The sequence below is a fragment of the Polypterus senegalus genome, chromosome 18 (assembly GCF_016835505.1).
Source record: "Polypterus senegalus isolate Bchr_013 chromosome 18, ASM1683550v1, whole genome shotgun sequence".
Classification (NCBI taxonomy): domain Eukaryota; kingdom Metazoa; phylum Chordata; class Cladistia; order Polypteriformes; family Polypteridae; genus Polypterus; species Polypterus senegalus.
In genome coordinates, this window is record NC_053171.1 from 8138407 (window position 1) to 8153563 (window position 15157).

The 15157-nt window shown below is 40.0% G+C and overlaps 1 protein-coding gene across 2 annotated transcripts in view; it reads right to left on the reverse strand.

Annotated features, from left to right (window-relative positions):
- snx6 (sorting nexin 6) overlaps positions 1-15157 on the reverse strand; it is a 69904-nt gene that overhangs the window by 28403 nt on the left and 26344 nt on the right. For both annotated transcript variants that reach the window (XM_039741130.1, XM_039741129.1), the window contains exons 3-6: positions 11228-11332; positions 5271-5381; positions 4764-4885; positions 2362-2485 (exon numbers count right to left, since the gene is read on the reverse strand). In XM_039741130.1, coding sequence (XP_039597064.1) covers positions 2362-2485; positions 4764-4885; positions 5271-5381; positions 11228-11332 — 462 coding nt within the window. The remainder of the gene's footprint in view (positions 1-2361; positions 2486-4763; positions 4886-5270; positions 5382-11227; positions 11333-15157) is intronic.

Sequence of the window (15157 nt, forward strand, 5' to 3'; positions counted from 1 at the left end):
TCAAGCCTGACATCGTTTCATAGTCATAGTTTAGGAGGCGGAGTGGTGGCTCTGAGGCTAAGGATCTGCGCTGGTATCCAATAGGTTGACGGTTCGAATCCCCTTCACTGCCAAAAGAGATCCTACTCTGTTGGGCCCTTGAGCAAGACCCTTAAACCTGTAATTGCTCCAGGGGAAATTGTATAAGCCGAAATAAAGAACAAAATAGTCAAGAAAGTTTGTTTGTATATATATATATATATATATATATATATATATATCACTAAAAATTAAAGGAACAATTTTTTTTATTGGGCCTGGCATGAAATCAATTAAACCTGTCTGATAATTTTCTGGTTGGTTAAGCTGCGGAGGTCATTGTTAATCACTTTCAGCTGTATTGGTGTTCATGGACTTAACGACAGGTGCACTAAAGTGGCAACAATTAGAAAACCCTCAAAACAGGACTGGTTTTACATGTGGAGGTCATTTCAAGTTTCTCCCTCTTGATTTTTTTGGCTGGTTTTCCACTCGTGCTAGTTTTGGCTTGAGTAATTATCTCTACTGGCAGTATGAGGCGATTCCTTAACCCTACAGAAGTTGCACAGGTTGTCCAACTTCTCCAGGATGGCACATCCACACTTGCTGCAGCAAGAAGGTTTAATGTGTCTCCCAGCACAATCTCCAGAACATGGAGGAGATTTCAGGAGACTGGCTGTTATTCTCACGGAGCTGGACAGGGCCGTAGAAGGTCCTCAACCCATCAGCAGGACCGATACCTGCTCCTTTGTGCAAGGCGGAACAGGCTGAGCACTGCTCGTGCCCTACAGAATGACCTCCAGAGGGCCACTGGTGTGAATGTCTCTACCCAAACAATCAGGAACAGACTTCATGAAGATGGCCTGAGGGCCCGGCGTCCTGTAGTGGGCCCTGTGCTCACTGCCCAGCACCGTGGAGCTCGACTGGCATTTGCTCAAGAACACCAGAATTGGCAAGTCCGCCACTGGCGCCCTGTACTTTTTACAGACAAGAGCAGGTTCACCCTGAGCAGACGTGAAAGAGTCTGGAGAAGACAAGGAGAACAATATGCTGCCTGCAACGTCGTTCAACATGACAGGTTTGGTGGTGGGACAGTGATGGTTTGGGAAGGCATATCCATGGAGGGATGCACAGACATCTACTGCGTAGGAAATGGTGCTCTGACTGCCATAAGGTATCGAGATGAAATCCTTGAACCCATTGTCAGACCCTACGCTGGTGCAGTAGGTCCTGGTTTCCTCCTAATGCACGACAATGCCCGGCCTCATGTGGCAAGAGTATGCAGGCAGTACCTGGAGGATGAAGGAATTGAAACAATTGAATGGCCTTCACGATCCCCTGACTTAAACCCAATAGAACATCTGTGGGACATTATGTTTCGGTCCATTAGGCGCCTCCAGGTTGCTCCTCAGACTGTACAACAGCTCAGGGATGCCCTCATATAGATCTGGGAGGAAATGCCACAAGACACCATCCGTCGTCTCATTAGGAGCATGCCCGGCGTTGTCAAGCATGCATACAAGCTCGTGGGGCCACACAAGATACTGAAAAGCATTTTGAGTAGCAGAAATTAAGTTTTTGAAAAATGGACTAGCCTGCCACATCTTCATTTCACTCTGATTTTAGGGTGTCTACACAATTGAGCCCTCTGTAGGCAGAAAACTTATTTCCATTAAAAGACTTGGCATCCTTTTGTTCCTAAGACATTGTCCTGTCGTTATTTGTATAGATATCCAACTTCATATTGAGATCTGATGTATCTAATGTGTTTCTTTAAAGTGTTCCTTTAATTTTTTGTGAGCAGTATATATATATATATATATATATATATATATATATATATATATATATATATATATATATATATATATATATATATATATATATATATATAAACTTTTTTTAAAAGATATCTTTTGAACACAAGATAAGCTTTTATATTTAAGGTCATTGTGAAAAATTGTTGATGCAAGCAATTTGCAGTGTTATAATTCACATTTAAGCAAATATTAAATTTCCCAAAACCCTTCTAATATACATGTAAACAAGCATGAAGTATATTAAGTTTAAAGGATCACAATATTTTTTAATAGCTGTGGGAAAAAGTAAGAAAGTACTACATCATTTATAACTTCAGAATTAAATTATACCAACAGTAACCCTCCCAACAACTCATTTAACAATCTCAGGGTTTACATTGGATGTTTAGTGTCAGGTTTCTTTTCCTCAAGGGATCAATATTGTCCTAAGATTGCAGAAAACGGGTATCAAAATATAAAATACTTTTGGCACTTTCAGTGTGCATAAACACAACATATATGGAAGATGCATAAAGTGACTCACATCTTGATTATATTCCAAAAACACATGGAAATTGATGTCCTTCCTCAGGATGGGATGGGCTGCTACCCGACACAAGAAAACCTCATGCATAGCAACTGTTTTCTTGAAGATAGCCAAATATTCTCTGAAAATAGACACATTAATAATACAATTAAGGACCAAATGGAGATGAAAAGAAAAATGAGTTCTTGCTATGAAGTAAATATTAGATCTGACTGAGCAACCTTAAAAAAATGTCTGTTAACAGATTAGGATGAACATTAGAAGGTTTACTATCAAAAAAGAGGAGATTATTCTCTCCATTTACATCATACACTGTTGCTGATGTATTGTTCAGTCATGTGATGCTGCAGGGTAACTAATTCAACAACTGAAAAATGGCTTTCATGAAACATCTTAGAAGAGGCTACTCGTCCAAATACTAGAGAGGCTGCAATTTAAGACTCATTAGGCAAACTGATGTAGAAATGTCCTATACAAATAAAAACTACTGAATATGGCGTGAGGAACATTAAAACAAAAAATAAATAAATAAATAAATAAGCTGACAACCAAGGCTAAGGCCTACATGGCTGGAACTTCTCCATTTTAAATTACAGTGGAACCTCGGTTTGCGAGTAACTTGGTTTACAGGTGTCTTGCAAGACAAGCTAAATTTTTAAATAAATTTTGACTTGATAAACGAGTGATGTCTTGCAATACGAGCAGTATGGATACACTTTGTCTGCTGAGCGTCATGTGATCACAACTGAGCTGATGGTTTCTCTCTCTCTCCTATTGTCTCCTATTATCCGTCTGAGTCTGCGTGCCTCACTCATATAGTCAACATCCGTACGAGCGTATACTGTTTACTACAGCATTGTGACGGTGTGTGTGCACACGCGCGCACGTGCTGTGCGAGTCCTCGTCTTGCACCCCAAAACACGAAGCGGAGTCTCAGTACTTTAACACCACCAGCTTTATTCAGCTTGTATCACCCATCGACGGCAGGCGCTTATAGCATGTCCGCGATCTTTTTGGATACGCTTATACGGCGAACTGCTACAGCGCTGGGAGACTGCGATTGCTTTGGGACGCTCTTCCGCGTGTCGTCCCGTTGGGTGGGATCCCACATGAGTTTAGAAACTTACTCACACCAGCCATGATTCTTTTTAAAGGTAAAGTGCAGGTTAATTTGTTTTATGTATTTTTACTTTATATTTTGTATTAATCATTTTTATATGAATAGTTTTGGGTTGTGGAATGAATCATCTGAGTTTCCATTATTTCTTATGGGGAAATTCACTTTGATATACGAGTGCTCTGGACTGCGAGCACGTTTCCGGAACGAATTACACTCACAAACCGAGGTTCCACTGTACTTAATTTATTTGAAATCAGTATCCAATATTTAAAAATACAATTTACAGACAAGGTCATACCATGTCAATTAGCAGAAACACTGGATAACAAATCCACATATAGGTAGACATGTGGCAAATTTCACATACCACTAGTGGTCTGAACGTAAGCAGTATGATAAAGGGTTCTAGTATATTCTAGGCCAGGTAAGAGGTAGCTGGGTTATATGAACATAGCATGCCAAGTGGTATAGAGAAGTTATGATTAAGCTACACAATGCACTTCTGCACAAATTTACCACATTCTGCATGTAGTTCTGAAAACACAATCGAGAAGGTCCATATAATAATACAATTTTGAGGAATTTAGAATATGAGCAATTTGGAAAGACCTGCAGGGATTCAACATTTTTCTTAAAAACCAAACAGGTATTATAAGGTTATACAATAAAAAAAATTTGTGAAGAGCATAAGGTAGAGCCCTTCTGTTCATTTAAAATCCATTATTTAACACCATTTGGGGGGCACAGAAGGGAGCTACTCAATGGTAAATGTGAGTAGTTATTTCTTAACACTCCAAAAATAAGCAGCATCACAGACATTAACTTTATTTAAATCTTGTCACATTAATTACAAATGTTAGGTGAAGGGAGACAGTCAAGCTATGTTAAGCTGACAAACTTTATAATCTTTGCTCTAAACTGACATGCCCTCAAAAGGAATCGACTTTCTTTTGTCCCATAAAATCCAATTGCAGAAAATCCACACTATAGTCAAAATTAATGTTGTCTGAATGCTTTTTATGTACGTAAAACCAATATTAATTTAGCAGCTATCAACAATACATACTAAATAAATTACTGGATGTTTTACAATACTGTGGCAAACTGAGTAACACGTAACAATACGGCTGCTTATCTGTCAGAGGTAGAAATGAACAAAGCAGTAACTAATGTCCATAAACAAGAAAGCAGAGAGGCTGGAAAAAGTTCATTTAACAAGGAACAACAAAAGGCACAATTTCACAAATGTAACAGCATCTTAATGAAGTAATCTGCTCACGCTTCAAGTTCTTGTTTCATTTTGGTAAACTCTTCCTTGGTCATGGAACCTTCCCCTTCCCCGAGTTTTTGCAGTTTTTCTCTTGATGCATCAAAATCAGGACGTGGTGGTGCTGGGGGGATCTGTCAGTGGACAAAGGCAACAATAAGTAGGCTCCAGGATAAGACCATGCTGTCAACCAGCGGAGTATGCCATATTTCTATCAATGGCTCAATGTTTTCACAATTTGGCATTTTTGATTTATTAAGTTTATTTTTATATTATTTATGCAATAAAAGTAATAAAAATGTATAATGTTATAATGTGAACAGTTTTGGTAATAACTGTGCTGTGATGTTGTCTTGCTTAAGCGGCACATGTTAACCGAAGTTCTTAAAAAGGAAACCAGTACTGGCATAAGAACCAAAAGTTACTGAATAAAAATTACCAAATGCCTAATAGAGAAAACCCCTTAAATAAAATACTGTGCTGCTTTAAAGCAAATACCTAAATTGTTGCAATACTTACGATATAACCAGCATATTCTTCATTGTCAACAAAGGAATCATGAAGCCAAATGAATTCCTCATGCTGCCGAACAACAGAAAACTCGTTTTGTTTAAAATTTGGTAGTGTGCTCTGAAAAAGATAAACAGTCGTGTTTTTGACAGTGTTTACTAAAAAACTGTATATGACTAACACAAGAGGAATATATTTAAATTAATGTCACAAAAACACTACGTCAAGAAAAGAAACTCCTTTAAGTCACCACCTCCTAATGCATATTGTATGCCGTTTCTGCACAAGCAGCTACATACGCCACACTTCAACCAAACCACAGCGCACAATCACATGCTAGAGTGCAAACAGATTTGTACCCAACAAAATCACTTTATCTTCAAAGCATATTTGATTTGCACTTTACCTGTAATTAATTCACAAATCAGAAGTGTTCAAACTCACCCACTGCCCAGGATTGATGCAGAACTTTTATTCTTTAACCCGAGTGCTATGTCACAGTGTTAAGCTTAACCTCTTAGTCACGCTCTGCAGTGAGCAATCTATTCAAATAGCAACTTTTCAAACTGTAAATGTTTAACTGTGTTAGAGATAAATTAGGTTTAGAATGGGCACTGTGACATTGTAGCAGAATATCAAATGTTTACCTTGTTACAAAACTAATAATTTATACTTTAAAGTTTTTGAAAGGTGGAAATGTCCTCCACTCCTGGGTGTAATATTAACAAACACGAGTCAAAAACTAAAAAAAAAGAACACTCAAAACAACCATTTTTTTGAGTCAACACAATCACACTGCAATGTTTCTACTGACTGCACATTAAATTACCAAGCGAACTTCAAGGGTAACCATTACTAATGTAAAGTAAATGTGCACATACAACTTTAAGACCTGTATTCATGGTAGCTGGCAAAAAACATCTGGTAGTGCAATTTCTTAATTTCTGCCCTTGGGAATCATTCTGATCACTTTGTCTCTGTTAATAACCCTAATTAAATTAAATAACTCTAGTTAATAACCCTAAATCTGCTCACCATACCGAAACGGTTGATCGTTACCGCTAATCTGTCCTACTTTAACTCTTTCAGGGCTGATGTCGACTTTTGTCAAAAGGAGGAGTTGACGATGGTAATCAACTGTAAACTGTGACAAAACCAACCGTTATGTTTTAGTTGGTGTCTCATTGCTAGGAGGACAGTTAGCTTCATTGGTTTAATCGAGATTTCCGGCACTCATGTGAGTTGCAAGGCGCAAACAACGGCAAAAATGGCACTGACATAATGGTGAGAGATCAAAGCAAATGGGTAAAGCAAAATACTCCATGAAAGAAGTTTTGCCTGTTATCTCTGAACTGGACTATGACTTGTCAGACTCCAATTTTGATATGAGTGAACAAAAATGAATGTGAGGTTCCAGCTTCAACTGACTGGTCCCAGGCTAATTGTGGTGCTGAACAGGTTCATGTAGCTGACACGCCTATAGCAATGTTTGCCAGGACGACTGCCACTTAACAATGATAAGAGGCAGAAACCAGATTGTAATGCACTGCAACCGTGACCGCTGCTGCTGCTGCTGCTACACCAGCCACGCGAAGACAGCCTGGCAGCAAGCCTGCCGCACATTTTTGGCAAACTGGCAGCCGCAGCATACAGCAACAGACGTTTTACGTTGAATTCTGTGTGAAACCATTGCTTTTCAGAAATTATGTTTTTTGGAAAAAAATATTCAGCCCTCAAAGAGTTAAGGCAGATGATAAAAAGGATAGGCCAACATCACACCCTGTAGTGCACCACCGTAAACACCTTTTCAAAATGTTCAGTTTAAACCTGATGAATGAGCATTTACAGTACGAGAGAAAAAAAATTGTTAGTGGTCAATATCCACTATTATATCTATCTATCTATATATATCTATATATATATCTATATAGAGAGAGAGAAAAAGAGAGATCTATATATCAATATCTATATATATATCTCGATCTATAGATAGATATCTATCTTAAGCCTAAAACTGCAAAGATTTAGTGCAACTATATTATGTCACGCTTTAAATTGGGCTTATTTTAAAACTTACTTAAATATGTTTAGTATCATTCTTTTCCCTTTAAGAGGGGGTTCCAGAGGAGCGATTGCATCTCTTTGGGGTGCGTTCAGCGCCCTCTTAACAACGCGAACGGCTGAAATGACTGCGGTGAACTGTGGTATAGTGGGTCCACAGCTCTTGTCAAAGGCCATATTTTTTAAAATAAATAAATTGCCGCACTCATGGGTTAGCGAGGGGGGCGTGGTGGTGTGTGGCTGAAGTGGTTCCTGGTTAATTCGTAATGCGGGCGTTTCTCGCCCAAGTGCGCAGGTGAGAAACCATCCGCATCCGTAATTGTTCTAGGGAGCTGCTGATTGCCACAGCTGCCACATCCCCGCTATAAATAGAAGCACTAGGCGGCTAGTAGAGGATGAAGAAAAAGAGAAAAGAAAGACAGAGGTTACAGGAGAAGGTGGTGGCAGGAAGCAGGGAGAAGAAAGCCAGTATGTGAGGGAACGAGTGAGCGAGCGCAGGCTCACTTGCAGCTGAGCAGCGAGCCTGGGTGTATGGCCAGCACCCGAGGAGCAGTCGGTAGTGGTCGCTCACGCTGAGCATGTTGAAGAGCTGGAGTGACGAGAAGGAGGATGGCTTGCCGCATGAGGCCAGCGGAGGCAGCAGGAGTCAGGACTTTGGACGTGAAAGCCCCAGCGTGTGCGCCCTGGTCGCTGGGGAGCCCAACTCGTGGTTTGGTGAAGCCTACTGGAGCCAGGGATCGGTGAGGCAAACGAACCAGGTCTTCATGAAGCTCACCCAAGTCCGTGGGAAAGAGCGGAACGCCCAATTCACAAATCAAAAGAGAATCACCGACTTCCGCCTAACAGTCAGGTCTTTAGAAGTTCCAGGACCCTCTTCTCATGGCCCAGGCAGATGTGGATTTGCTTTATTCGATTTTCCCCTCTTCTTCTTGGCTGTCCTCTCTCCTTTTTAAAACTGCACGTTTTATGCAAATGGCTCCAAGAAAACAAAAAAAAGAAACCGGATGGTCCCACCTCTGGGGCACCGTTGTCAATCTCAGTCTATAAGTACTATCCACACAAAACCCAATTAACAGCAGAAAAACATATTACTTTTAATTATACTGTATTACTAGTCAGTTTGAGTCGCACAAAAAAAAAAAAAAAAAAAAAAAGGATTACTAGGTTCTAAATTAATGTACAGTTCAACATCCATGTGCTGCTGTCATATTCAGCCTGTAACCTGTCATGGCTGTTTGTTAGAGGAATTACCTCTGGATGGTGACACTTCTTAATAATCTACGGCTGTCTCGGAGAGCAACCATTGATGTTGCAGTCTTTTGTGACCCCAGTGAATTGCATCGCAGTTTTTAAGAACACACATACATCTTGTAATTGTGTCACTAGTAGAAGGCACCTGGACGCAGACCAATACAGAATCACACCAAATCGTTCCTTATCCCCAAAGCTGTCATTTATGGCTAAGAGCTGGCACAGTTTGCCTTGCCACTCTATCCTTATGAGAAAAGGTAAACCGCAAAGAAAAACAAAAACACATTTAGTTATTTATCATGTACAGCTACTGGAAGCACACTGTAGTGAACACATTTAACAGTGAAATAAAGAACAATTAAAACAGCAAGCCGATGACCAGTAGTCATGTTACCACTTTCTACATTTACAATTTTCAAAAACAACCTACTGAACTTCATATCAAAAAGGTAAAAAGGGAACTTGAACAACAAAGGATATTAGACGCTGGTTCCTCATAACCCTTGGAAGTGTGCACTGATATGCCAACTACAAATTAATTTCTAGGTAATGAAGAAAAACAACATTCCTTTATTATTAAGCATTGAAAATAACATTATGTTGAAATACTGCTCTTAATAATGAATGCTAATAGTCATTAAATGTCACCTGGATTGTTGAATTTGTAAAGAATGAATTTAAGGCAAACATAACTAAGAATTACAATAAAACCCTTGTCTTGCATGTTATTTTATTACTGTACTATTTCTCAGGCCACATTTGCTTATTATAAACTCCTCATCTCGCTGCCTGCCAGCCAGCCAGCCAGCCAGCCACCACACCCAGCCAATGTTTTGGATGTACTCTGTTTACTGCTTTGTCTGTCAAAAGCAGAGTGTCAGTGTCTTGTGATGAAGGTCCCTTCTTAATTAAGTCTGCAATTTCATGCGGGGGGTTTTGGGAAATGACAGATGACACTTATAACTTGATCTGATGCAAGGAGCAAGACGATTATAAACAGTAGCAATATAAATGTTGATGTAACATGTTTTTCAAAGTTGTGAAACAATCTTGTTATACACAATGACAACTCAAGAGCAGCATCGGCTCAGGAGCCACTTAACCCTTAAACTGCCACATACTTGGGTGGTTAATGCACCCCTGGACGCCAAATACTTTTTTGCTGCACTTTTTAAGTAAAGTCACAATTCACAAAGAAAATGTGAAATTTTAATGGAACACCTTTTTTTTCCATGCAAAGGTGCATCACACAATATTACTGCAACACTGATCATTTTACACACTGCCAATGAACTGTAAAAACTATTAAAAAAACTACTGCAACAATCTATTATGATATGTACAAGGTGCAACTGACACCATTGATGAAATTCAGTAAATCACCAAGCCGACTGGCTGCACAGAAGCACACAGAGGTAAGCGCCGATGCCAGCAGGGTAGTCTAGTGCAGCGGCTCAATCCCAGGGACAGTGAAGCTGCATTTCAGCCGGGGTCAGCAGTGGTCATGAGCTGGCTGCTCAACGAATGTACGGCATGGTCTGATCAGCTCCAGCGTGTTGGCAAATTGCTCTGGGAAACAACTTTAGCTGGTTGTGGAGTTCAATGAAAGTACATCGTCGAATATACTCGGCTCTGACGTGCTTCCAAATTGCACTGGAAACAGACTTTAGCTGGTTGCGGAGTTCAATAAAAGTACGTCGCCGAATATACTCGGCTCCGGCGTGCTTCGAATTGCATTGGAAACCAACTTTAGCCGGTTGCGGCATTCAACGAATGTACTTTGCTGAATATACTCGGCTCCAGCGTGCTGGCACAATTGCATTGGGAATCAACTATAGCTGGTCCCGGCAGTTTAAGGGTTAATGTCACACCCAAGGTCTACCAAGTATCTAATTACACAGCTTTTACCTCAGCTGTCTATAAATAAATAAATAAATAGAAACACTGAACACGTGCATTTTTGCCAACATGTTAAGTGAAAAAAAATAAACATTTAAAGAGGCCTCACAGAAGTCTGAACAATAAAAGAGAACCAATGGTAAAAGGGGATTAACAACATACAAGAAGAACAAACTGAGAAAACTGTTTTATTACCATTCCACTATTAATATAAAGGCTGACATTCCTTCCTTTATGTTGAGCTTCACACGGGGAACACCATTTTGTTATTACAGTACAACAGCCAGGGCCATTTTGTCAGCCTGTAAGAATCGACTTTGTCTTACTTCTCTGAGACAGCCACTGAAATTAAATTCCTCGGAGCAAACCTATTCAACTTGGAATTGTGTTGTCCCTTTAAAGATGAGTCTTGCACTATAGTCTTTGTGCCTTTACTTTCACATCTTAGCATCATAAAGTACATTACATTTTCGTATTTGGCGGATGCCCATATCCAAGGTGACTTACAACATTTGCGATACAATTGGTTGCTTCTTTTGGTTTTCCAATTGGGGCAGCAGATATAATAAAATAAACAAGACATTTTTGGAACCTTAGTGTTGGGATTTTGAAATTTTGATTTTATCAATGCAATTTCTATAGACATACATATACACACACACACACACCTCAAGGTATATGAAGGGAAGTTACAAAAAAATAATAATACTACCCATAAAGTACAAGATTCAAAACACGAATGACAGAAAACTAACCTTTGTGTGAACGGTAAATTTAACTTTGTCCCTTTCACTCAACGCATCTGAAATGTCAACTTGAAGAGTTGCATCTGTCTGAAGATCAACATTCACTGCCCTGGGCTGGGAAGGAAAAAAAAAAAAGAAGAGGTGTGAAAAGACAAGGCTGCAAGCACAACTCAGAACAATTTTAAAAGTCTGTTACACAAATACACAGTCTTGAATGAATCTCATCTTGTGAAGGATTCCTCGATAAAAAAATGTGATCATATTATGTACTTCACAAAGCTTAAACAAGCTACTAGAAATAAGTGACACAACTGAAGAATCCTATACTGCAATATTTCATGATTGGGGAAAAAAAAAAACATGACTTCTGTATGTGATTTTGAATGTCCAGCAACCGGGATCGCACGTTTTTCTTAAAGAAATATTCACTTTAAATTAAACTGGTTATTACGCCCCTAAACAATACGGTATAAATGTCACATTCCCCCTTCAGTTAAATATCTAATCAAAACATTTTAGTAACTTGTTGCATCCTGGATGTTAATAAACAAGCACTACTCTAAAACTGAGCAATGATTCAATAATTCATTCTAAAGGCATACATAAATAGGAATAGCTAGTATGATAAAAACAAAAAAAAAAAAGCATTGCGACAACAGAGTGGATATAGCGCCTTTGTCTAATAAACTCCGTGCCCGTCTGCATGTTTCACCTTCATCACAGCGAGTTCTTCCCCAAGTACTTCTGCTTTTCCACCACCTTCCAAAACACATGCACGCTAAATTGATGATTCAATAATGGCCCCCGTGTGACTGTGTGTCCTGAAAAACATATCCAGAGTGGGATTCTGCCTTGTGACCACTTTTTCTAGGATCGGCTCCACCCAGCTGTGACCCTAAACTGGATTAAAATGTTTTTCACAGCATTATGTTATCATAAGTAAGGCATAAGACTAAAGCCTTCCAACCTTTGACCTTGGAGGGAACTAGAACACAGCAGTAGTATGGTGTTGTGTCAGCAGGAAAGACAAGTCAGCATCCGCGCTACAAGGACTGTCCAATTCTGCGCAGGCCTCCCCGATTTAATAAACATCTCTTTTTTGTTCTTTTCAGCAAAATCCACAAGGAAAATGCCAGAGGTAAAAGATCTGATCCCATGTTTTCCCCTTTACAAACAAGAACTTCATCAAAACTAAGTGATGGATATTTATGGATTTAATCCCACGAAGGTTCAATCAATCAACATTTATTTATATAGCACATTTTCATACAAATAAATGTAGCTCAAAGTGCTTTACAAAATGAACAATAGAAAAATAGAAGACACAATAAAAAATAAACATAAGTCAACATTAATTAACATAGAATAAGTAAGGTCCGATGGCCAGGGTGGACAGAAAAAAACAAAAAAAACTCCAAAAGCTGGAGAAAAAAAGGTTGGTGGTAAATTTATTGCTAAAGTAATTGTTATTTTAGTGATTTTTATACTATCCTCCTAGTTTTATTTGGTCTTTCTCAGAATGGTTATATATGGTGTAGGATGCCCGTTTCTTTCAGATTCTTTAAGATCTACTGGTTTGATATCTCGTTACTAGCCAACCCGCGGCGTACCATACGCCGCATAATCAGGCCGGCTTTGTAATGATTTTGAAGCACAGGGAGAAAATGAACATTTGAAAAATCGGTCATGTAATAAATCAGCAAGAAAAGCAACATTGTAACAATGCACGGAACGAACCAACACACGATCGTCCATGACTGAAAACTGTCGGACCGCCATCGCGCCCCTGCCTGCTCATGTGGCCACACCTCCAACTCGTCACTTGAGTCGTCGTCGTTGTCTTTGCAGTGTCCACATGCACCCGTGACTCACGTAGACTTTTCATTGCTCTGTGCGGTTTTGGCTGCTTTTCTATATATAATCCACCAAGACACCCGACCACGGTAGTAGCGCGAATTGCTGTATGTAGCACGTAAAACAGTTTGCTATGGTGCACGCAGCCGTGCGTCGTAACCGAAAACTCGGTTTTTAAAAAGACTGCTTACTTCATTGTGTTTTAACCTAAGTTGTAAAGGATTGTTTTAAGGATCCCATGGGATACCCCTCGCAAACCGTTTTACACGCGGCATATGGCGACTCACCTCCGCGAAAAACATGCCTCTATGAACAGTCAACGTGGCTCGGAGGTGCATGTGGCCTCTACGACAGACGAATATAAATGACGCCGTTTTTTCTGTGTCGGTGCGTCTGAGTTGGTGGCCGTGGCTCTACGAGTTGTCGTCATATCCAATGGTCTTGGAGTTGGTGGGCATGGCTCCTTCCTGCGTGCGCCATAGGTGTGTTACTTGTCGGCGGCTTAGTGAATCCACGCCCCTTCCAGCGTGCTTTCCATTGGTGTCTTGCCTTAGTGAATTATATATATAGATGGATCAAAGCTTTCCAAACCACACTGAGCATTGCCTTTAGCCCAAATTTAAACAAGTGCTTGTAACCTTGTCTATGGTCAAGCGCAACAATGATGCAAATCTGAACGTACAAAACAAAAGATGCTTAAAATTAAACATGTAGCATCCGCCAAAATAGCAGCTGTGCATGGAGTACAGTCATGTCACAAGTGTGACAATACAGGTTAAATTAACGGGTAATCACGGTAATACCAAAGTCTCACTGAAAGGCCTTCCCAGGTCAGCGTTAGATCCACATACGAGAGGCAACCGGCATGATTTCTCGAGTAAATCAATGAATTTTCTGAAATACGGCAGTGTAAACAAAACAGAGAGCAGACAATGCATAGATGTCCCACTTGGTTTCAATCTACTGACCAGGACTAACAGATGGAAGAGGTGTTGACGAGGCCAACAGCGCTCACTTAACCCGTGGTCAGTGTGCGGATCCCAATGCCCCCAAGTGCAGTGACAGGGACACCGTGCTGTAAAAATGGCGCCGTAAAACAGAAGTCCTGACTCCCTGCCATCATTAAAGATTACTCTGCAGCTTTCATAAAGAGAAGGGTGTATCCCAATGTGCTGGCTAAATTGACAACGGCTTGGGCATTCTGGCCCCCTAATCATGCCTTATCTCTTACTGGCTAACTTAGGGGCCCCTATGATTTTGGCGATGCGGAAAACACGGACGGAATCAACGCTTAAAAGTGGATATTAGATTTCAAAACGGAAATGTGCGGAATTCAGAGACTGAAGGGATGACTGTTACAAAACTTTCCAATAAATTAAACGACTGAATGATCTGTAGTTCTGTCATTCAGATACTATTTTGTAGTTTGTTGCTTTTCAAGTGAACGCAACTCTTAGTAGAAATCCACTCGTGCCTTTACTGTTTGTGCGTGTGTTTCCTGTATATTTTCTCGTTAAAGGCATGCAAATTACCCAGCTGCACGAGACAGAAATAGTCAAAGTGAGCAGTACCAGATACCCTAACTACGGCGAACAAGCCAAGTAACACTTAACTGAAAAATTAAGGGCACAACAATATCCCGACGACTGTTACAAATCTGGAGAATAATCTTTCTACAAGTTTTCCCAGCATGCCACAGAGTGGACACGATAAGATACTTGCAATGACCACAATATATAAATACTCTGCACAAGCCAACAGCCTTCAGTGAATTTCAGCAGGTTTCCCTCCCTCTGCCCAAAGAAATTCCACTATGGCACGTTGTTCAACAATGGCGCAATACCACAGCAAAGTGTTAATGTTCATCTGACCGTGGCTTCAACTACAGAAACAGCAGAGTGCTACGCTACCCGTAAGCTACTGCCAATGTGTTGTATTGCGTCAGCTTCTATGCATTGCAGTTACCGGGTAATTTTCAAATTGCCCGTTCTTTTTCATTTACCCTCGTATGTAACAATCGGAGTCTGTTTCGTCGTACAAACAGCTTTTATTATTTAACCTGACTCTTCTTCAGTTATCTGACAA